This window comes from Acomys minous (genome assembly GCF_964271855.1).
Source record: "Acomys minous genome assembly, chromosome: 3".
Classification (NCBI taxonomy): domain Eukaryota; kingdom Metazoa; phylum Chordata; class Mammalia; order Rodentia; family Muridae; genus Acomys; species Acomys minous.
The window spans coordinates 106,334,971-106,360,608 of NC_140485.1; the positions used below are offsets into that span (position 1 = coordinate 106,334,971).

Consider the following 25,638-nt stretch of genomic DNA (forward strand, 5'->3'; position numbering starts at 1 on the left):
GTTGAAGGTGTCTATCAGTTGTAGGAGTTCCTTGAGAGAATTTTTGGAGTCACTTCTGTATACTATAATATAGTCTGTGAATAGTGATACTTTGACTTCTTCCTTTCCAATCTGTATTCCCTTGATCTACTTTAGTTGTCTTATTGCTCTAGCTAGGACTTCAAGAACTATATTGAAGAGATACAGAGAGAACGGACAGCCATGTCTTGTCCCTGATTTCAGTGAAATTTAATTAAGTTTCTCTCTGTTTAGTTTGATGTTGGCTATAGGCTTGCTGTATGTTGCCTTTACTATGTTTAGGTATATGCCTTGTATCCCTAACCTCTCCAAGACTTTTAACATGAATGAGTGTTGTATTTTGTTAAATGCTTTTTTTTTTTTTTTGGCATCTAAGGAGGTGATCATGTGGTTGATATGATGGATTACATTGATGGCTTTCCATATATTGAACTATGCCTGTAAGCCTGGGTGAAGCCTACTTGGTCACGGTGAATGCACAAAACTAAAGTCCAAGTGTAGTGGATTAAAAACCTCAACATAAAACCAGACATACTAAATCTGTTAGAAGAAAAAGTGGGGAAGAGCCTTGAACTCATTGGCACAGGACACAACTTCCTGAACAGAACACTAATAGCTCAGGCTCTAATTAATAAATGGGACCTCATGAAACTGAAAAGCTTCTGTAAGGCAAAGAGCACTGCCAACAGAACAAAGTGACAGCCTACAGACTAGGAAAAGGATCTTAACCAATCCTACACCTGACAAAGGGCTAATATCCAAAATATATAAAGAACTCAATAAATTAAACACCACCAAAGCAAACAGTCCAATTAAAAATGGGGTACAGAGCTAAACAGAGAATTCTCAACAGAGGAATATTAAATGGCTGAGATACACTTAAAAAATGTTCAACATCTTTAATCATCAGGGAAATGCAAATAAAAACAACTCTGAGATTTCATCTTATACCCATCAGAATGGCTAAGATCAAAAACTCATGTGACAGCAGATGCTGCTGAGGATGCGGAGAAAGGGGAAAACTCCCGCTATTGCTGGTGAGAGTGCAAACTTGCACACCACTTTGGAAATCAACCTGGCATTTTCTCAGAAAACTGGGAATACTGCTACCTCTAGACCCAGCTATATTGCTCCTGGAAATATACCCAAAAGATGCTCCACCATACAACAAGAACATTTGCTCAACTATGTTCATAGAAGCTTTATTCATAATAGCCAGAATCTGGAAACAAACTAGATGTCCCTTAACTGAAGAATAAATAAAGAAACTGTGGTACATTTTATACAATGGGATACTATTCAGCTATCAAAAACAAGGAAATCCTGAAATTTGCAGGCAAATGGATGGAACTAGAAAAGATCATCCTGAGTGAGGTAACCCAGACCCAGAAAGACATGCATAATATAATCTCACTTATAAATGGATATTAGCCCAACATAGATGTCCTCTGAAATTCCACCCAGCAAGGGTTCAGGACAGATAATGGGACTTACAGCTGGACTTTGGGTGGAGAACTGAGGGTTGTATGGAAGAGTGAAGGAGGGGGGACGGAAGGACCCGGCAGGGTCAGGAGCTCTAGAGGGAGACGAGCAAGGCTAGAGGATCTGGACCCAAGGGGCCTGTAAAAACTAATGCACTTACCAAGAACAATGCATGCAAAATACCTAGACCCCCTGTTCAGATCCAGCTGATGGACAGCTCATTCTCCACGTGTATGGGGAAGGGGGAGAGAGGGGACTCTCGGGTTCCTGTGATTTGATCACTGCCCCTTGGTGGGCAGGCCTTGTAGACACACCGAGGAAGAAGATGCAAGTTATCCTGATGAGACCTGATAGATTGTAATCAGACAGTGGGGGAGGAAGTCTCTTCTGTCAGAGGTCTAGGAGAGGGGAATAGGGTGGAAGAGGGAGCGAGGGTGGAAACAGTAAGATAAGAGCAAGGAAATAACAATGAGGCTATAATGTGAAAACACTATAATAAATTTTAAAAAGCAACATAATCCATACAAACCCTTGCTTTGGGGTTCCAGGTAACACACATCTCTAGTAGCTCATGGTTATGAAGTAGCTTTGAAAGGAGTATGTATGTATTATATAAATAAAAGACAGCTCATGTTTCAAATTTTAAAAAAAAGGAACAGAAACAAAGAAAAGAAAGGATAGTCGGGAGGAACTGATGGGTGTTTAGGAAGAGAAACCCTAAATAGAATGTTTCACTAAAATATGTTTAGGAATACGGTTTTCCTAATACCCTTCACTGTGAAAGAACAGAATACTGTTTCTTCAACTGAAAACACAAAGCATTACCTCCAAAACAATGTTTCTCACAGTTCAAATTTATTACTTAATGCTTCAAATATCCAGAAACTTACTGCTCCTTGCAGCCAAGTTTTCACTTCACTAACCTCTTCAAAGTCTTCTATTCTTTCTATTTCTTCCCCTGACTTCTAACTTTAACTATTCCTTGTTGGAAAAAAGTAGAGTAATAATAACATGAAAATTTTTCATGACAGAAAAAAAAAATCAAAGCACATAGCAGACACCAAAGAATCAAGTTAAGATTTGCCTAGTCCTTGCGCAGACAGACAACACTTTGCTCTCCAACACACTGTGCTATGTAATTAAACACATAACCAAACTGTTCATTTCATTGTTGTTGCTCAGACTAGGTGAAGGGAATTAAATAGAGAAAGGCAGAGAGAGCCAAGAGAGAACCTAGCTTGCAGGTAACTTGTGTTTATAACTGCAGGTGCTGGGATTCGAACTCTGGTCCTGTGCAAGAGCAGTGAACGCTCTTAAACACTGCACCATCTCTCCAGGCTCCTAAATTAACCTTAGCTTTATAGATAATATGATGTTTCAGGCAAGGCTTTGACAAAGCTTGATCTATTTTACACTAGTGAAGTATTTGACCAAGTAGATAAAATATAAAAATGATTTATAATAAGGCAGTTTTATGGTAAGTTCAAAATTGCTTGATGAAGTTAGCTTTCAAATAAGAAACAGAGTCTAAGGGTTACTCTAAGAAGCATCTTAAACACTTCCACTGGGGCCTCTGTGACAGCATGGTGAATTTGTACCTGCATATAAATTCTGGGGAATAATCTTGGGGCTTTTCTCTCTTGCTTTATAACAGGATAAGTCTATGTATTCACAGCAACAAATCTCCTTTCCAATAGGATTCACAGAGAAATGGGATGCAAAGGAATCTATTTCAACTCTTCTAAATATTTTCTAGCACCACTGACCTCTACAACTAAATTCCCTCCATTAGTCAATGCTCTCTTTCCTGCTGCCGCTAGGTTCTCTTGACTGCCAAACACAAAACAAAGTTTCCCCTTGTTTACTTTTTGCTCCATTACCCAAATCCAAAAATTCACAAGTCCAGAAATCCTGCCTTCAAATCACTTCTAGACTCAAGGTTCTGCCTCAATACATAAGCCATAATTAATACCTTCTTAAATGCTTTTTAAAATTACATGGTTTCATGTCTGTCAGTTTTACTTATTTCTTTTCAATTTCTTTCAGTGCCCTTTTCATTATTCCATACTAGCAATGAACATAGGTATTTTGGGTAAGACGTTTATACAACCCATCTGTATTTGGGATAATTCAAACCAAGCTTTGCAAACACAAAGGCATTTCTCAGCGAGTCTTTTTCATGCCACTTCCACAAAAAGGTATCAGTATATTTTATAGAAGTAAGTCTCTTTTTAACAACTGACCTGCATCAAATTGCACGTTACTACTCCTCTCAAACAATCCGTCATCTATGGCAGCCCAATCTGACATACACTTAACCTATTTGCCAACCGTTTTCCTAACTCTACTTCAAGACTCAACTTTTGTCTCTTTACATTTCATAGAATGGTAGTCTCAGGTCAAGTTAAAAGGGAGTGCTTCATTACCCAATATTAGTCACGACACTCAATTCTGCATATTTAAGGCAATACACCATGTATCTTTGTGTGATATTACTTCTCATAAAAACTGGTATGTAGCTTACCAGAGATTTATATTTCTTTTCAAGAAGTCTCAGTACTGCAGTTCTGCTATAGTATGCATGCTAAAATTAAAAAGAAAGGCATTAAATGTTAAAGGTCTGTCATTTAAAATCTATTTTCCTGTATCATTTACAATATCATAAGCCATACCATCACTTAGGTTTAAAATATTATAATCAATGTCAAGCAGGTTCTCCTAAGTACAATGAACTACAAGTGTAGCAATAACAGGAATGAAAATTACATAAAAAAAAATAGTATAGATCATTTAGTGACAGATTAGAGGTGAGAGGTACAATTCACACTAGTGTACAATCCAAGAGAAAAATATGTAAATGAGAGGGAAACAAGACCACCAATTGTCTACAGACTATATCCAAAGTAATTTACAAAGATAAAGTATTCTAACATAACAGCATCTTTGTCACCTTATGCCAATATATATATATATATATATATATATATATATATATATATATATATTTATGTCCCAAATAGCTTGGCACCAAAAATGCACGGCACTAAAATGCATCCATATATAACATTGTAGAAAGCCAAGGAAAACTCTTAAGTATTTTAGCTAAATTTTGTCAGGCAGTTTTAATGCTTAAATTTGGCCCTTCATTTTATTTAAAAACAATAAAATAATTAAAATATCGTTTAAAAAATTCACCAGAATTCTGGTAATAGAAATTTTAATTCATTACAGATCTTTAGAGTTTAATTCAGTTCATCAAAACCCTGTGTGTTTTAACCCTTTGGCTTAAATGTATAAATATCTATATATCCCTTTCTCAATATTATTAAAGAAAATGTACTGGTGCATAAATAAATTTACTTGCTAACAACTGAGATGTAATATGTATAAATTAATAAAAATGTATTTAAAAAAAAAAAATAAATAAATAAATAAATTTACTTTCAGTATTCTCCTGTTCTGCCAGGCATGGTGACTCACACCTATAATCCCCAGCACTTGGGACATGGGAGACAAGACTCAGGAGTTCAAGTCCATTTTCAGTGACATAGTGAGTTCAAGACCAACCTGGTTTACTAACAGAACATGCTCACAACGAAACCTTATTGCATCTTTATCTGCAAGATCAGCAAGCCACAGCCCTCAAACCAAATCTACCTACTATGAACCTGTGTAAATAATATGATATTGGAAGACCCTGCAGCTGTTATCACTTATTAAAAAGCTGCAAAGACTATTCAGGCCACAAAGCTAGAAATATTTACTGGCATTCTACCTAAAATATCTGCCAACCCTTACCTTAAACACAAAGGGTATAGGAGAAGGAGTTAAGTTTCTGTTGCTTTGATAAAATAAATAAAACAATTAAAATTTTCTAGTGTTTAGTTTTTTGTGATCTGCCTCATTAACTTATGCATTGAAAATCAAAGTGTTCAATGAAAAAGTTTTACAAATAGCTATTAGAATATAATTTCATTTTAAAAACAAAGTCTTAAACATATTAATATATGTAAATGTGAATCTATATAAACTGAGGGCTTAACAATTATCCCTTTGTTGTATAGGATTTTCTTCAATGAGCCTCTACATTTTTGACACATTATCTTCAGTAAAGCTAGTTTCATCCTTTAGAAAATTAAGAAAAAGTTTCAGATGTAGGGTACAAAAGATTCTAGTTAATTAATTAAATTGACTGAATTAACAATAATAAATTTGAACGATTTATCAACCACTACTACACAGGTGATGGAAGGGGTTAGCACTAGAGACAGCTCTGCGCTCTAATTAACTGGACGTACAGCACAGACTTGCGACACCAAAAGACAAAGGTTGATAGGCAGTCATCCAACTGCCCAGTTAAGTACTAAACGAGAGCGTCACTGTTGCATGGCAAGTCCCCGACCCCTTTCCCTGCTCCACTGAGACAAAAACCTAGAGCTGGGTAGACATCGTGAGAAAGATGAAGATAGAAGCATAGAAGTCTGTGTTGCTGCTGCTACAAGAGGGACCCTGTTATTCCTCATCAGCTGACAGGGTGACAGTATAAAGAATACTTTACCATGACTTTCAGTTTGGGGCTGTCACAAGCTTCACTGAAAAGTGTCAGATTCAGGCCTTAAACATATCCCCAAATCCAGATTCAGGAAGCCGTAAACAGAAACTGATTCAAGGCATTATCCTCCAAACCTAAGAAAAATGAGCCTTGAATCTTTACGTCTTGCAATACCTATATACAATTTTTGAGGCATTTAGATTCCTCAGGAGATCACTGATCTTAAATATATTCAAATGGACCACCACTTAAAATCCTCTCCTGACTTTGACAAGGCAAAAAAAATCCTAGACAAAATAGCTTCCCGGTACTTTAGATCTGACACTCCCGAATGGGCACAGCTATCTCCTGCGCGTCCATCTGTGTACAGAGTAACGCATTAACGCACGCAGAAAAGCAGTCAGAACTTGGCACACAGCAAGCACATAACCTCACACTGGTCATTAAGATGACAGAGCGCAAACACTTCTCCTTACCATCCATTTCTTGAACCACACAGCTTTAGTATCGACTAATGCAAAAAAATAGATGGGATCCAAAATCTTCTGTGAAACAAGGTGGGTCTGGTCGTGTCTGACTGACAACAAGGACAACGTGCTCTCCACAATTTCCTCCATATACCTACAGTATGGGAAAGAAGCAATTGTTTAAAAAAAAAAAAACAAAGCACAGTTAGTAACCATGACGTCAGTGACGTTCTTATCCTTAAGGAATACCAACATGGACGGTAATCTTTAGGGTTCTTTTCTATTTTCTGTAAATGGTATAGGTTCAGAGCTACATTCAGTTTCAGTTTTTCTGTTCGAGAAAACTAAGTTCTTTCTACTTCAATACTCAATTCTCCAACCATCACTTTCACCTTTACACTCACAGATGCTCTTACAACCTTATCAGAATTTTTAAACTGAATGGAAAAATAAAATAACATTTAAGAAACTTGTTCAAAGTAGTAAACATTGCTAGAACCCAAGACCTTAACATCTTATTTCTTCAGTGTTGTAGGTGACATAAAAACAATATTTGACTAGAATATTTACACAGCTAAGTACAAAGAAAAACTGTAGTAATGCCTTCTGTCCTAGAGTACTTCTAGGATGCTTACAAGTTATACTTCGCCATCAAGGGAAGACAGCACATGAGCTCAAGGCAGGAACTTGAGGCAGAAATCATGGAGATGCTGCTAACTGGCTTGCCTCTTTAAGCTTGCTTCCTCTGGCTCACTAAGCTACTTTTGTTGTACAGCCCAGGCCTGTGAGCCTATATGAAGCACTGCCCACAAGAGGCTTCTTACTATGAAAATACCACCATAGGTCCATGTGATGAGGGCAGTTCCTCACATGAAGGGTCCTGTGTCCTGGGTGATCCTATTTTGTGTCAAGCTGACAAAACCTCAGCACATAGAGAACCATGGAAATCGCTGAAGACCCCTGTTCCCTTCTGTCTTTGAAACATTTGAGGGGCATGGCCTGTGCCTGACATTAGAGGACTTGTGGGGACTTACTTCTCTGGGTGACGAATCCAAAAAGATGGAGCCTCTTTCTGATATTCATTCAGAAGGCGAACCTATAAGCAAGGCACAAAAGCTCTCAAAGTATTATAATTCTGAAATACAGGCCTACTTTGCATAAAGTACATTCTACTGAGTGGATACCTTTTTTAGTAAGCGGGTCACAGTAGGATTGGTTATGTCTACTCCAGTGGAAAGAGTAAGACTGTGGTTTTCTCTAGAGAGAAAGTATAACTCCAGATATTTAGCTGAAAACAAAAGTGAAAATATAGTCATTATATTACATAATGCTTCTGGAAAAAAGTCATTGCTTATGCATTTTTAAGTACATATAAGAGAAAAACATTTGTAATGATTTAATAAACATACCTAAGCTTGTATAAATTTCCTTGGTCATGTGTAATGGTGAGAGTGTAAAAGTCTGTGCATAGAACTTTAAAATCCGGTCCTACAGAAACAAGGAAGCACATCTTCATTTAAGCTTCTTACAAAAGCATAGATGAGACACTTTTCACTTTCATTTGTTTAAACAGAAAATGAACACAAAATACACACTACTCAGAAACCAGATGATGGCTGTGTCTATTTTTAAAAGGCACATCTTCATTTAGCCAAAAGTAAAATTAACCAAAGCTAACAGTAAAATGGCAACTGCACTGCTGTGAAGTCTAGCAACAGCAGGAGCAGAAGGCAGGAGGAAAGAAGGGTCAGCCGGTGCTGTGAGATGCGGCTGAAGGCTTGTATGCAGGTTATAGAGTCTTCAGTGGTGCCGTCCACAGTGGGACAGTAGGCAACAACACACTTAAGACCTCGCATTTCCAAGGCCAAGAATTGCTTCTTTATATCTAACTTCAGTAAATATTTAGGAGGCTTTCCAATAACTGTGCCTATTCACTAGGGGAAAAATACTAAGTAATATTTTTTATTTCAATTTATTGAATTTCACAGAGAAAACATCACAAAATAAATTGACTAAGAACTAAATGTACTTAAAACATGCCTGGTACTACAAGGCTTTAAAACAGTGCCTATCCCTTCACTTTCTTTATAACCACTTAAATATCATGAGAAGAGTAATTCTACTAGTGAAACACAGGTCTCCGTTAAATAAAAGCAGCGTTGCCTCATATTTTCTAATCTACAGGAACCAAATTAATAACCTTGTTTATATCACTCAGGGTAATATTCTCACAGAAAATTGGAGCCCAGCTGGCTAAAAACGTCTTTGGGTAACTCTAAGACAGTCCCACCGAAAGCAGGCTATTAAGCATTTGGAGTCCAGATTTATACTTGCAGTAACTCATAAACATCTGTAATTTTTCAAGCACACATAACAGTTCTGTACAGCAGCAATGATGTAGTTAACAATTTAGATGCAGCATGAACTTAAAATAAAAGGATGTCTTATTTGTTTTATACTCCAAAATGATATGATCCTATCTCGAATTTTCTTTACTACACTTGTTTGTAAATTGTTAACATAAGTAATGAGCTGAATCTTGTTGCACAGCAATGTATAAAGGTTACATGAAGCAATTTACAATGACCCCCTAGAAACCCAACATGTTTTCAAAGTTATAATTTCTAAAATAAAGAAAATATATCCAGGCATAATTCTCTTCCGTCAAATACAGAAAAAAAAAAATCAGTGAAATTGACAATTGTATTTCTCCTAAGCTTTGAAATGCTGAAAGTGACCCTAAAAACTACCTCTCCCCCTCCCCTGAAGTCCTCGTATCAAAGTATTTATAGAACTGTAGAATATCCTGTGGTGCTCGTAACTTTGCACTGCATCCAAGTATTAGGCAAACAACTTTTTCTTTTGATGTAAATAACAGAAGTGGTTCCCAAATCCTTTCTGCTCCACAGTCCAATAATATCTCCACTGATGGAAGAGTGCAATACGAACAGACAATGTGCCAGGATACTGTGTTTTCCCATAGCTATTGGCCTAGTGTCTCTGCTGTGGTTTAAAATTCTAAAGCTCCACTGCTGAGCTACAAAGGAAAATGATCAAATCGCACATGGGTCCTTACAGTGAACATGGGGTCTGGGTTAGACAGAGATGTGGTCAGCTTTTCACAGAGCGTGGTCCAGTTTTCACAGTTCAGGACATCAGATGGAGGAGCTGAGCAGAGCGTTTGCAAAGCTTCATATCTCACCTATAGATTTTCAAACAGCAGCATTAATGCTAGAAGAATTTCAATTCCCTAAGACATTATTTCACAAACTACTAAAAAGTAGAACCAGAGATACTATTTTTTTTTGTTTTTGTTTTTAATCTCCCTTTTTAAAGTTTGAATAATTTATTCAGGTTGCATCCCAATTGTTATCCCCTCACTTGTGTCTTCCCATTTCCCCCTCCCTCCCTCTTCTGCCCTATTCCTCTCCCGTAGGCCTGTGACAGAAGGGGACCTCCTCCCCCACCATATGATCACAGCCTATTAGGTCTCACCCTGAGAGCCTGCTCATCCTTCTTCTGAGTGCCACTAAGCCTCCCCACCAAGGGGAAATGGTTCATGTCAGAGTCAGTCCCCGCTCTCCACCCAACCATGGAGAATGCACTGTCCATTGGCTAGATCTGAGTAGGGGTTCTAGGTTTACTGCATGCATTGTCCTTGGTTGGTACAGCAGTTTGTGCAGGCCCCTGGGTCCATGTTCACCAGCCTTGATGGTCTTCTTGTAGGGTTCCTGGACCCTCTGGATCCTTCTATCTCCCCATCCTCCCATACCTCTCTCACCGGGGATAAACTGTTTTTTAATGAGGCCTTTTTGAGAATCCGATGCCCTTTTATAAAACTGCTCTGAGGAATACTGTTGTGTAAGCTAAGTACTAACTAGAGAAAATGAAAACAGGTTGTGTTTTGCAGTGAAATCTGAAACAGTAGTGTACCAGAGGCTGCTGCAGCTAAGAGAAAGGGACGGCGGCTGCACTGGAGCCACCAAGCAGCGCTGTCCAGGGGCCTCATCCAGGGTGTTTCTCACACAGTGCCCACACAGTGCCCACACAGTGCCCACACAGTGCCCACACAGTGCCCACACAGTGCCTACACAGGCCCTGGACAAGCCTTCCCGTGCCAGCCTCTCTGAACGGAGGAACAATCTGATCAAACACTTTCATTTTTCTGCTCAGCCATATTTTCTGACCTCACCACTGAAGTAGAAAAACTAATTCAGCAGTGAAATGCAGAATTGAATTTCTGCATTCCCTCAGGAAGGCTACTTCCTAATCAGACATCTTAGAATCCAATCAGAATTCACCCAAACCATCATGACCCGCAGGACATGAGTGGAGAAGGTTCCTCGTCAGTAAAGCATAGCTTCCTTGGCACTCTCACAACTGCTAAAGAGCAACACAGCAAGGCCACGCTTCTCCTTGAAATAACTGCAGCCCACTGAGGGACAAGGAGAGCATCACACACAGGGGCAGAGCCCTCCATCACAGACTCAACTGTTCCAGATGAGGCGAAAATGCAGGAAGTCTGAAAATATCTATATAGTCCCGCTAAGGTAAACCTCTTAAAACATACCGGTGGGATAGGCATTAGGAGAACTAGAAAGAGGGTCTGAAAAATCAGGAGCTTCCAATATTAAGTAACTTCTCATTTACAATTAACTTCTAGAACAAAATCCCATTAAAAAGGTACTACTCAAAAGAAGATAAAAGGTTTATCAACAAGAACATATCTACAAGTAACCAATGTAAGTTAGAGACAAATTTTTAATTTATAAAAGTAGTTTAAATAGTCTCATATCCAGTTTCTTTTAGCATTTTTTACTAATAATCAAGAAAATAAGCAGAATGAAGAATGCCAAAAGGAAAATAAAGTATTCTCTGATTGAGATTTCAATGGGACAAATTATACCTATTCATTTAAACTAAAACATTTCTGAAAAGTAATTCATTTGAAAATTTTGAGACTAAATGACATTGACAAAGATATAATGAAGGATATACCCAAAAGGCTGAGGTTTAAAACCCTTCAGCCAGGATCCCTCTCCAGATGACCTGTCTCAAGTGGCCCAACCAGGAATGGACCAGCAAATGCTACTCTAAGCCTTAATCAGAAGCCTCTCCTGGCAGTGAGCAGAGGTCGAAGCGGAGACTCATGGCTGCAGAAGATACTGGGAACAAGCGACAGCTGAGGAAGCAGTCCCAGATGAAACATCTGTACCACCTCCGTAGGGCTTGGGGGGGATCAGCACAGAAGTGGGGCGAGAAAGCAGGATGATAAGGAGAAGTCTTCTGAAATGTCATCTTCTAAGCAAGACATAGCTATGGCAACCATGAACTCCAACCATGCTCACAGTCAGCTGTGGATCAGAGAGGAACCCATGGACCCCAGCATGTATTGAATTGTGCTGGCAGAAGGAAAGGTGGAGAACCCAGTTTTGTACCCACTGCTGAGCCCACAGGCTGCAGAAGACAGATCCAACTCTAGGGCCATACAGACAGTCCTAGTTAATTAAACTCATAGGGAAACAAAATGAAAAAAAAGTCATGAATATGAGAAGAGATTCAGTGGGGGAGGGGCTGGCAGGGGTGAGAGGGAGCTAATGGAGAGTGAGGTGAGTCATCAAAATATAGCAAATACAAGTATGAAATTACCAAAGAGTGAAATGCGTAAATAAAGATTTTTAAATTTTTAAGGAAATTCAATTCTGTGACACAAATTTCGAGATCCTCACTAAGGATGAATCCGTACTGTTCTCATTAAAATTGATTTGCTAGCTGACAACACTATATATAGTTCCTCACAAAGAAATTTATTCTACAAATTGATGCAAATAAATGTGCAAGACTTTAGGGAGAGGCTGATGAAGAAGGGGAGCAACCAGTAGGCACTGCATACACATGGACAACTGTCTAAAAAGTATTCTATTTTTTAATAATATGTTTTTATACTTTCCATAAGGAAAATAAGACCAATGTTATTTAAGTGAAGGAGCAAAGGAAATACATTAGGACCACTGGTTAAATTTTATAAATATAATTAATATTAACTTTTTTTTTCCAGATAGGATTTCTCTGTATAGCCTTGGCTGTCCCGGACTTGCTTTGTAGACCAGGCTGGCCTTGAACTCACAGCAATCCACCTGTCTCTGCCTCCCCAGTGCTCGGGATTAAAGGCGTGCACCACCACGCCCAGCTAAGATGAACAATTTTTAAAGACAGATTTCGTTCTTATATATAAACATCATTTTCCTTGGCTATCTAACCATTAAACCCAATTAGTCTCAATTTTTCTGTTTCTATATGCAAGTGCTTTCCAGCTCCTGCAAAACACATATCTCCAAAAAGCTTTATCTGTAGTGGGTGTGGTGGTTTGAATGAGAATGGTCCCCCTAGGCTTCTGTACTTTAATTCTTGTTCCACAGTTGGTAGAAATGTCTGGAAAGAATTAGAGGATGTGGTTTTGCTGGAGGAACATGTCACTGGGGGCAGGCTTTGAGACTGCAAAAAATTCCTGTGATTCCCAGTGCCTTCTCTCTCTCTCTCTCCCTCCCTCCCTCCCTCCCTCCCTCCCTCTGCTTTGAGGTTATGGATTAAGATGTGAAAACTCAGTTGTTCCTTCACTCTCCCATTATGGAAGCTAACTCTCTGAAACCATAAGCCGAATTAAATTCTTCCCTTTATAAGTTGCCTTGGTCATGTTGCGTTATCACAGCAATAGAAAATTAACTACAACACTTGTCTTCCATTTTCACTGTGCCCTTTTGAGACCTTACAAACACAAACTTTAATTGTGGTTACAGTCTTATGAATTCTTGTATAAATTTCTTTTTTCATCTATTCTTGTACATTGTGGGGTGTGTGTGTGTGTGTGTGTGTGTGTGTGTGTGTGTGTGTGTGTGTGTGTGTGTGTGCTTTTAAGACATGGTTTCTCTGTATAGCCTTGGTTGTCCTGGACTAACTTTGTAGAGCAGGCTGGCCTCAAACTCACAGAGATCCGCCTGCCTTTGCATCCCTGAGAGTTGGGATTACAGGTGTGCACCACTGTGTCTGGCTGCACTGCTATATTTTTAAAGCTCTGTTCACTTTTTATCCTCTCGCTTTGATAAAATTTGTTTCAACCAACCAACAAGATATGAGCCAAACTCCCTCACTGGGCTTCAGAGTCTTCACATGGCTCTGGTCCCAGCAAATCGCTCAAGCAAACCTCTCTTCCTTCTCTTTACTACCATATTTCTAAAGCTGAAGCCATATTAAATTCCCTTTAATTAACAAAGTATGTTTATTTCTTCCATGAAACAATGTAAAATATGTAATTAGGAACACTTAAAAGTAAATGCTCAGGGCTGGAGAGATGGCTCAGTGGTTAAGAGCGCCACCTGCTCTTCCAGAGGTCCTGACTTCAATTCCCAGCAACCACATGGTGGCTCACAACCATCTATAATGTAATCTGATACCCTCTTCTGCAGATAAAGCACTCATATTCAATAAATAAAATAAATAAATCTTTTTTTAAAAAAAGTAAATGCTCACTGTGCTATCAGTTTTTTTTTAAATCTTCAAAAATCCTATTGCAGTTTCTAATTCAAATTGACTTTCTAGTAAAGCAAAATATCAATAAATAGTAATTCTTAAAGTCTCTCAAAATATAAACAAGTATGATTTAGTTCATTTTTTCTTTTTAAAATGTTTTTTATTAATTTATTTATTTATTTGCTGCATGAAAGTGGATGTGGATGTGTTGAGGAACATGTGTGAAAGTCAGGGGACTTGGAGGAATCAGTTTCTTTTCACACCATTTGGGTCCCAGGGACTGAACTCAGATCATCAGGTTTGGTGGGAAACACTTCCACTGCTGACTCATCTGGCTTTCCCCAAACTCTTTTTTTTTTCTAATAAATTGTTAAAGTTTCAAGCATAAAAGTTAGTCAGATGTTTGTCAAACACAAAATACCAGTTGCAAGAAAAAAGTTGATGAGCTTTATTGTACAATACAATTTATATCTATAAAGTACATAATACGGAAAACTTGTCAGGTAAGAATGAAAGCAACTCACAATCAAAAGTTTTTAAAACCCTAAGTATGACTGTTTACTAGGGAACTTAGTCACCACCCATATTTCAAGACATTATACATAATATACCATGTTATCTATTAAAAACTAGTCTTTAAATACATGGTCACATTTTCTAAAACTGAAACAAGCAGTGAGTTTTCTTGACAATAAAAACAATATTGTAGAAGGGGAGAGATAGAGGAAACTAGAGGTTCACAGGCCAGCCAGTGCAGACAATTGATAAGCCCCAGGTTTAGTAGAAGAGATAGATGGATAGATAGATAGATAGATAGATAGATAGATAGATAGATAGACAGACAGACAGATAGATAGATGATAGACAAGTAAATGAGTAATCAATAGAGGATGACAACTGATCTTGATCTCTGAATTTCACACACATATACATGAACACACATGCATATGTGGGCACACAGGAAGAAAAGGAAAGAAGGAAGTGAGTGAGCAAATATGAGTGTCCATTTCAAACAGAGAATTTAATGAAGGTTATCAACCCAGGATTGCCTATAATAAAGGCCTATCATCTACAATACAAAAACAGAAAAGAGAGAAAGAAAACAGCCTAGTTACTGCTGATTGCACTCTGGACGACAAGTGCATAGCGTCTGACTGGGCTGGACAGCTATCCTTAAACTTACCTCTTCAGGCTGCCCGGGATCCAGCTGATCTAAAATCAGTTGTAGTTTTCCTTGACAAAATTTGTAGCTCTGTAATGAAATTGAGAGGACAAAGAGTGAGTTAGTAGCCTTCCAGAAGGACAGCCATAAATGATTGTGCTAACACAGCTGCAGGCAAGGACCACTCTCAACAAGAGAACTGTCATCTGTTTTGATCTGGAGAGACTTGTAACTTCAGTTTACCGTAGTTTTATAGTCAGAACTGACATTCCTGTACACGAAACTGTTTGCTAAGTATCCGTAATATACACACCATTGTAAGACTCAGAAGATATTTTTAAAAACCAACAAAAACAACACATTGTGTATCCAGAAATGTGATACGAATAAAGAAAAACTACCAAACAGCAAACAAGAGAAACGTGGGAACAGCATAGCCCACACTGCTGCCTATCCACCCATGTTTCTCTCTTCCCTGGACTTCCCTTGGCCTTTGTATTTGGTGAAAAATTCCCAAAATAAAGCCCTCCATCTAGAAAAGGGGTTATAATGCACCCATAGGCTTCTCCAGAGATTAGCACAGTTGGCCCCTTACTACTTAAACTTTACCTCAAAAACCTTGAGGAAACACGTCCTGGTGACACAATGGCAGTCTAACTGTACCCTTCACCACTGTCTACATTACTGCTCTGTTGACAGCATGGTGTCATTACTGACAGTTCCCAGTGGGGCAGGGGTATTTCCTCTAACTACACACAGTTCTGGATCTTTTTCACCTTAGCATCTCCAAACCTAGAAGAGTGTCTACTACAGGGTTAAATACCCAATCTTCTGCTCAAAAGAAAAATCACCCAAAGCTAGGCTTTGTCCTACCGTCTTTCTCTATGAGAACAATACGACAGCAGGCCTGGCTACCCCATCACAAGAAAGTCCAAATGAATTTCAGATTTCATATCACACTACATAAGCTTTCTTTTAAGGCCTCCCAAATGGGGGCTGGACATATAGATCTGAGGGTACTTGTTGCTTTCTAAAGGATCTGAGTTGGGGTCGGGAAGCTCACAACTGTGAGCAACTCCAGTTCTAAAAAGCCCAAAGTCCACCTCCTATCCTCCATAGGTGCAACATGTGCACGCGCACATGCACACACACACACACACACACACACACACACACACACACACACACAGAGTACACACACAGAGTACACACTCACACATCCAACTTTATAACTAAAAAGAAATCTTCTAAAATTAATAGAAAAGACTTCAAAATGTCCCATCTTACTCATTTTAAAACTGCATACTTTAGCTATTGAAAAGTCTAGGCATATTATTTTTAAATTTTATCTTACATTTACTTATTTTATATGTATAAGTGTTTTCCCTGCGTCTGTGCAACATGGAGACTGGGTAGGTCAGAAGAGGGCAGTGGATTCCCCAGAACTGGAGTTATAGAACATTATGAGCCACCATGAGGTGCTGAGAACTTAACCCAGGTCCTCTGTAGGAGCAGCAGGTGCTCTAAGCTGCTGGCCCATTTCTCTAGCCACTGCTGCTATTTTTAAAATCATGAAAAGAGAGCGCTAGCTTAGAATTCCAGTTGTATTACAATTAAATAACTAAGATTATGAAAGATAATGACAAAGTAGGCACAAGTATACAGAAAAACAGCTATGTTGTTTAGTGGAAAAGTACATAAACATAGATAACTTGTAGAATAGAGCTCTTATACAGAACACATATAAATAGTGCCTTTATAGGTACACATCTAAATGTACACAGCATACACATGCATATGAATATGTATAATATATACATATGAATGACAATATACACACTAAAGCATGTCTCTATATTACTTTGTATACACAGTCATTCAGCTAATGGATAAGTTAATATGTTTCTTCCTCCAGGCTCTTGTACCTCTCTTTTGTAAATGATTTATTCTGCTATTTCTACCATATTATTTTTACAAGATTGTTATAGCATTCAAATGTCTTACCAGAAAACTTGTTAAAAGGATTTTTTTTACAAGAGTGCTAGTTAGTTTTGCCAATATGACCTAAGCAGAGGAGACGTAGTTTCCCACCCTGCAAAGAGGGACCCTCAATTACAGAGCTGTCCCCATCACACTGGCCTGTGTAGACATGTGTGGGGCATCCTCCTTATCAGTGACCGACGTGGGAGGCTCAGCTACACAAGAGCACAGCAGGAAGCAGCTTTTCTCCGTGGCTCCTGCCTCTGCTCCTGCTTGAGTTCTTACCCTTACTTTCCACAAGGATGGACTATGATTGGGGTGTTAGCCAAATGTACCTTTTTCCTCCCCAAATTGCTTTTGGCCAAGAGAGAAAACAAGAACAAACATTGTCAAGAATACAGGATAGAAGGCATGTTCAGAGTACTAAATCCTAGCTCCCTCGTCTAGCCTAGTCATCTTCAACCCCTTTTTCTCAATGCTCCCCCACCCCCGTCCTGACATTTTCTGCAGCATCACTGCTTCCATGCATCCCTATCCCCATCCTAACACCTCCTGCAGCATCACTGCATCCATGCACCCCTACCCCCATCCTAACATATCCTGCAGCATCACTGCATCCATGCATTAATCAAGTGCTTTGCTTTATCATCATTAAAGCCTGAAAATGTTTCTAATAAATCTTACATTTCTCTGTTATCTATATAAGAAGATATGAAATAACCGCTTTTCACCTACAAAAGCCTATTTAAGAAGAAAGCTGAAAACATAATTTGCTGATCGCCACACTAATCCATTCTTATCTACAATACAGTTACACGGTCCTCACAGCTGTGACAAATGGTGAGCGAGCAATTACTCGAACACTCTGTTACAGCTGATGAGACAAGCAGTATTATGCTAAGTAGCAGTCAATTAAAAAGATAATCCTTAGTTCTTAACAAAATTCATCTCTTTTAAGTGGTCGCTGTAACAAGACTTCGTGTTTTATTCTCTTTATGTGCATTATCCCAGACACTGAACGCCCTTGACTTATAAGTTATACGGCCGTCCAGGCTGACCAACATGTGCTTCCTTAGCATCCCTCCCGCTCTTTCCTACTTCTCTCAGGTCAACTACTAATCACAAAATGTGTCGGTTTGAACAGAGAAATGGCCTCCATAGGCTCATATATTTGAATACTTGGTCCCCAGTTGGTCGAACTATTTGGCAAGGGTTCGTGGATGTGGCCTTGTTGGAGGTGTGTCACTGGGGGTGAGCTTTGAGGTTTCAAAAGCTCAGACCACTCCCCGTTAGCTCTCTGTGCCTTGTGCTTGTGGCTCAAAATGCGAGTTCTTAGCTACTACTCCAGGGCCATGACTACCTGCCTGCTGCCATGAAACCTGCCGTGATGTCCGTCTGGAACCATGATCCCTAAATGAAGCAGGTTCTAAGTTGCCTTCATTGTGATATCTTATCACAATAGTAGATATGTAACTAAAACGCCAAATTTAAAAATCTTTCATTTTTGCTTCTTCAGGAGAAGTTCCATAGCCCAGGCAACACTTGACTGAGCTCGCTGTCTAGCCAAAGCTGAATTTGAACTCCTGATTTGCCTCCATCCACTTCCAAAGTACAGGACCACAGGCATTTGACACCACCTACTAGCTCAGCCTCATTGTCCTTAATGTCTTGTGATCATTCATTGTAGCTAATTAACCCTCCTTTCTATCTCCAGATTTACCTAATCTGAAGTCCATAATGGGCAAGGAGGCACACACCTGTAATCTCAGCAACGCGGGACCCACGCAGCAGATTTGCGATTTCAAGGTCAGCTTCATGCCAAAATCCTGGATCATACTTTAAGGTTAACTAACTTAATTAACTAACTAAAAGGTGGCAATAAAAATGAGACACCAAAGCTCCTAATATCTCCTCTGACAATTCTGCCCCTAATGATACTGAAAACATGAGCCACATCAAGTGTCACCTACTTGCTGTCTACAGCTAAACTTCCCAGATGATTCACAGTGATGTGTTAGCTCCAACACTTTCCTGTCCTGAAAATCTGGCATGTTTTGCTACTTGGCATATTAGTAGCATCTGATCTGAAAAACCTAACTTGACCATGTCTCGACATCTGACTCTCCACTTGAATACCAAGTTCAAGATACTGCCATCTTCTGAGCCATCTAAGCTGAAAGGAGAAGGAGGAGGAGAAGGAGGAGGAGGAGGAGGAGGAGGAGGAAGAGGAAAGTGAAGGAGAAGGAGGAGAAGAAGAACAACAACAAAAACAAAAAACAAAAAACAAAAGCAAAAGCAACTGTAGCTACAACTTTGCTGATACTATCTGCACCAACTTTTGGACTCCATCAATCAAGTTTTAGATCCTACTTCTGCAATGGTGCTTACTCCTGTCCTTTCCTATTTACTACTACCAAGACACCTCAGTCCAAATTCTCATTGCTTCTCTTAACAACAGTGACAGTTGTCCAACCTGTCTCCTAACTACTACGCCCCACCACACTCTTCAGCCTACAACTGAGTGAAAATCTTCCTGAAACCGCTTCTCTTTAAAGCCTGGAAATGCCTTCCGTTTGCTGGGCAAGCATGATGCAACGGGGCCACGGAATGTATTTGTCTTGAATATTTACTCAGCATTCTCATTTTATAGCTAGGATCTATAAATAATGATTAAGGTATAACCTTTGCCTTCACCTCACAATCTGGTCCTCATCAACCATTCCGAACTACTCTCCCCAAACCTTTTTCTAACCTTACATATAAAGTACCAATAGAGTCTCATATATACTGCATGCTCTCCTGCTTCAAAGCTTTTCTCCATTCCCTTCCTGAAATACGGTTCTCTGCAGTTCTCTGAGGTGAGTTGGAATGGTGTCTCTCCTCAATGACTATAACCCATTTCTCCCTCACATTCCTCTTATTTAGGTGCCTCCTTAATCCCCACAAAGAAATAATGCAAGTGATTACTATCTGCATTTTCGGCAGTGGTTTAAGCAACACAGTATACATCGTAGCTGCAGAATACATCGCTTTTAAATACAAATGCACACACAAACAGTTAATACCCCTTCAATTCTACTGTATCTTCCTTTCCTCCCACTTACGCAAAGTGTATTAAATATATGTATGTATTCTTGGAATAGAGGTAAAGGGCAGTAGTACAGCACATTCCTAGCATGTGCAAGACCCTGGATTCAATTTCCAGCACTGTATATGCAAATATACATGAGTGTGCACACACATAAGCACATACACACATAAACCAAAGCACACAAGAAAAAAGAAAGAAAAAACACAACATACTCTCAATCTGTTTTCAACTCTATAAAATTCATTTGTCTTCCCAAGCACAGCCATGTTTTTCTTGGAAAAAAAAAAGTTTCTAAACATTAAATGACTTTTTTTATAGCGTTCAGCATAACTCTAGTGTCTGATTTCAAACTGTTTTTTGTGTTATTGCTTATCATTGGATAAATATAAGTAGCCACAGCAGCTAACAAGAACACACCTAACTTGAGCATGTAATGTCTTTATTTCAGTACAGGTTTGCTGGGTTTTCAGTGGGTCCAAACATTTCTTAGATGGAAAACTCCCGAAGGTACTAATTTATATCTGTGGTTTGATCTGACAGGCACCACGTATTTGTGTTGCTGGTAAAGATATGGCCAAAGCAATATAAGAAGCTTCCAAAAGGAATTAAGACATATTTATCTGTGTTAAAGCAGAAACTGAACAAACAATTTCTAAGCATAGCATAATGGAGAAAAGCAAGAACAAATGATGGTCAAACCTTTGTAATGTATTTATAGTGCTTTCTAGCAACTGTCATCTGTTGTTTCTTACATGCTCTTACATTGTTACCTGTCTAAGGTATCAGGAGTTTTCATTGTCAACTTGACACACCCTAGAGTCATCTGAGAAGAGGAACCCTTACTTGAAGAATTGTCTCAATTCAGACAGGCCTGTGGGCATGTCTGTGAAATATTTTCTTGATCGCTGATGTGAAGAACAAGCCCACTGTGAGCATCACCATCTCCATGTAGGTGCCTATAGGCAAATCTGTAGGGCATTTTCTTAATTGGTGATTGATGTGGGAGTACCAACCCCATTGTGGCCATGTCACTCCTGGGCAAGTGGCCTGCTTGGAGTATGTAAAGGGGCTGAGCAAGCCAGTAAACTGCATTGTTCAACGGCTTTCGTTTCAGTCCCTACTTCTAGGTCCCTGTCTTGTCTTCCCTCACTGATTAAGCATAAGTTCAGAATTGTGAGCTGAGATAAGCTCTTTCCTTCCCAAGTTGCTTTTGGTCATGGTGTTTTATCACAGCAAGAGAAACTAAAACTAGGACACTGGTAAAACTATCAGTCACACAGATTTCAAAAGAAATCTGAGACATACAAGAGGTTGAGAGCCAAGGTCTAAGGTCATCGGTGGCAGAGCCATAGATTATTTCAGACTGATTTAGCTCAGGATAGATTCAAAATGAATTAGGCTCACCCGGTATGGCTTTTTCAAAATTGTAGTACATCTAATTTGTTAAATTATGCACCTTCTTATGAATAAACTTTAAATATAGAATAAAGTAATTCCAAAACAAAGAAAAACATTTTATTGTTTTCAAATGTTAAGCTTATTCTAAAATTTCCTAGCTGTTTTAGTTGCACTGATGAAAAAAAAAATTGCACTTTCTTTTAAAAGTGGTACATTTAATAATGATAAAGCCTATTAATATTTTATGTTATGAAGAAGCAATGAAGCATTCATTAAAAAAGAAATAATAACATGGTTAATCAAAGTAATTACTTTAGTTTGCTGGTGTCAAATTGTCTCCTCAAGGGAATAATACCAAACCAAACAAACAGGCACACATAAGCTTAAACCTGCCTCACCCAGGCTTTCTCCCAAAATATCCATTGTTCCCAGGCTGGACAATACTATAAGTCTCTTTTTTTTTTTTTTAAATCTCAGCCATTTTCCTCTTTCACCACTACATTTGTAAGATACCAGGCTCCTGCTTTTCTCTGCTTATCACAGCAATCAGAAAACAGCAAACTCTCATCACTACAGCAGCCGACAGCTCTGCCACGTGTCCGCTGCACTCCAACCAACCTTCCTGCTCACATGAGGCTGAAAACTGCCGCTGTGATCCCCATGGCATCATGGGATCCTAGCCAGAACACTGCAGAGTCTCGAGGATTTTAGAAGAGGCCAGAAAGTGGGTTAAACACAATTAACATCTGAGGGGATGTGACAAAATGACGATAATAAGACATTAGGACACCTGAAAGCCCACATTCCGGAAAATGGGAGAAAGGCTGTACACCCAATATAGGAAGAAAGTACTCCACAAAATTCTAACTGGAAGAACTAAAATCCAAGCAATAAATAAAGCTTAAGCTGGTCCCAGAAAAAATAAAATACATAAATAAAAAGAATCAATTTCCTTGCCTTTTTCAGCTCCTAGAGCCTGTCTGAGTTTCCTGGCCATGGCCTACTTCATCTTCAAGCCAACAGTCACATTAGCCCAACAGGCCTGGCAGCCTGGACAGCACATTCTCTACCTCGAGCCCCTTGGGTTTTTCTTCCATAAGCCCTTGTAAGTGCACCGGGCCCCGAAGAATCCAAGGCACTTCTCCACATGAAGGCCACTTTCTACTATCAATAAAGTCCGAATTGCCCCAGGTCCCATGTTCCCAGGCTCTAAGGATTAGCACATGGAGATCTTCAGGAGGGCAATTACTCTGCCTACCACAGGAAGCAAAAGGTGGCTCATTAGAAAGAGAACTTAATTACAAAGCAAAGAAAAAGCCAATTCCTTCAACAAGAAACAATGTAAGAGCAACAGTGACACTTATTAACATCACCTTCTTCATAAAACTGCACCTCCAGAGATAGGGTTCCTTTAAGAAAATGGCTAGCACATTACAGAGCAATGTAACACTTAATGTGTAGTATGTTACGTAGTATGAGGAGAGAAGATGGCAGAAGAGAGAGGACATAAATTGTGGAATTTTAATGTACATTGGAGGGATCATTCCAATTGCCCAGCAGGAGAATGGCCCAACACCAAACTCTACCATTGTTCTGCTCCAAATTATGGTAAAAACTATTGTCACTTCTTTATTCTTCTATATCTCTAAGTCTACATATGCTAATAATAGTCTTCAGTTTTTTCAGTAATGGATTAAAAATCCAGATATGATAAGGTTACAATTTTTCACGTTGCAAATAATAATGAAATAAGGACTATTCCATCACAAAAAACACAACATCAAAAGTAAAACACAATCACCAGAATGAATAGGTGACCCACAGACAACAATCTACCACTTATACATTAAACAGGAGATTAATGTCTGAAATTAATTGAAGTGAAAAATTAAACACACACAAAATCACCCCATCAGTAAATGAGCTAATAAACCAAATAGATAGTTCCCAATAAAAGAAATGCAAATGGCAAATAAGCATTTGAAACAATGTTCAATGTCCTTAGCTGTCAGGGAAATCCAATTCAAAACTGCCTTGAGCCAGAACATGGCTAACCCCAGTCGCAATGGCTACCGTCAAAAAACAAAGGCTGGTGAGGTTATGGAACAAGAGATCCTCTACACAGCCGGTAGAAATGCAAATGAATGCAGCCACTATGGAAATCAATACATACATATGTTCCTCAAATAACTGAAAATGAAACTATGATATTATATGCTATGATACAGTATACTTCTAGGTATATTAATATCCAATCACTTTAAGTCAACGTACTATGAAGATATTCGTGTGTGCGTGTTTATTGTTCCTTCATTTTAATTACTAAGAAATGGATTCACCTTAGGCATCTATTTTAAGATGAATGGATAAAAGAGAATAGTATATATATATAAACAATGGAATTTTTTTCAGCCATAAGGAATAAATAGATACTGAAGGAAAATGCACAGAGCTGAAGGTGACTGATTGAAGAAATAAGCCAGACTCAGAATAACAAATGCTACACTTTCCTTCATTTGCAAAATCTAGATGTGTGTGTGTGTGTGTGTGTGTGTGTGTGTGTGTGTGTGTGTGTGTGTGTATTATTTGGAAGAAGGGAGGGAACTAGAGGAGAAAGGCATGGAGGACTCTGAGGGAGTGGAAGATGGGGTGAATAAAAACAAAGTACAGCCAGGCGTGGTGGCACACACCTTTAATCCCAGAACCCCAGGAGGCAGAGGCAGAGGCAGGTGGCTCTCAGTGAGTTCAAGGCCAGCCTGATCTACAAAGAGAGTCCAGGACAGCCAAGGCTACACATAGAAATCCTGTCTCGAAAAACAAAACAAAACAAAAAAGAAACAAAGTACAATGACATATGTGTATGAAAATGTCATAATGAAACCCATTACTTTGTACGCTAACTATAAATTTTAATTATAGAAAAGAAAAATCCAGCTACATTGCTTTCAGCCCAGAGCAAGTACTGATTTTGAAGGAATCAATGAGAATGCCAGTATTTAATGGAGTTGTTACAAGGCACAGAGTCCATCTTCTTGCTGCCATAGTGAAGGATCCAGTGTCCAGCAGCAAGCAGTGCGCAGGCAGTAACAGGAGCAGCTAGCTCTATCACAGTGAGCTAGCTGATGGCAAGATATAAGACAAGGTAGCCCTAAAAGGCCATCTTTCTTGGGGGCTGATAGGGAAACAGATTACTTCAGACTAGCAAACAGCTTCTCAGAGGTATGTGGTCAAATAAAGAGCCTCTGACCCGAGTTCCTCAGAAAGAGGTACTTCTCAGTTCTGCAAGTGCTGGCAGCAAAGAGTCATCATTTCCTTGGTCTATTCCTGTCACTGATTGGTGTGTCAACATGTAGATCCTGGCATGTACACACTGGACGGAGTAGAGCAGAAAGCTGCAGAGTGGTTTTCCCACTGGTCACATCAACCTCACAGTCATGAAAGAAAACACTGCAGCTGATCATAAGGAAGACTGGGATCAGGACCTTGTCAGAGTAATTCAGCCTGGCCCTGATCAGCTCTCTGTTACAGCATCTCTGTGCTAAGCAAAGACATGAGCACGCACGCACACACACACACCTCTGTGAGCTCACAGGTCTGAAGGAGCTATCTAGGATGCTCTAACATTCAAATGCTTGTTTCAGGAAGCTCAGGCAACCCATAATGTCCTCATGGACAAAGTTCACTTTCAACCCAATTGAACTCTTCTAAAACAGTCATAGTCATAGGTAGATGCTAGAAAACGCAAGCACTGCCTGTGTGCATGCCAAAGGAAGCTACGGATCTGAAGGCCGGGTTCATCTGAATAATCCAAACAAAAATATCTGAAATCATGACTTCATTCACTCTAAACCTTAAAAGATCTGTTATTCTAATCACTAGAAATGACTTAACATTTGGAAATCAGCAACTGATGAACTCCTCACTATCAATTAAGCTTAGTCAGACCTGGCCACTTTCATTT

The 25,638-nt window shown here is 39.1% G+C and overlaps 1 protein-coding gene across 3 annotated transcripts in view; it reads right to left on the reverse strand.

The window, feature by feature from the left end:
* Positions 1-25,638, reverse strand: part of TBC1D32 (TBC1 domain family member 32) — a 199,344-nt gene that overhangs the window by 154,342 nt on the left and 19,364 nt on the right. For all 3 annotated transcript variants that reach the window (XM_084777382.1, XM_084777383.1, XM_084777384.1), the window contains 7 exons: positions 15,230-15,298; positions 9,596-9,721; positions 7,929-8,007; positions 7,704-7,807; positions 7,554-7,615; positions 6,529-6,673; positions 4,025-4,084 (listed from right to left, as the gene is read on the reverse strand). In XM_084777382.1, the coding sequence (XP_084633508.1) occupies positions 4,025-4,084; positions 6,529-6,673; positions 7,554-7,615; positions 7,704-7,807; positions 7,929-8,007; positions 9,596-9,721; positions 15,230-15,298 (645 nt within the window). The remainder of the gene's footprint in view (positions 1-4,024; positions 4,085-6,528; positions 6,674-7,553; positions 7,616-7,703; positions 7,808-7,928; positions 8,008-9,595; positions 9,722-15,229; positions 15,299-25,638) is intronic.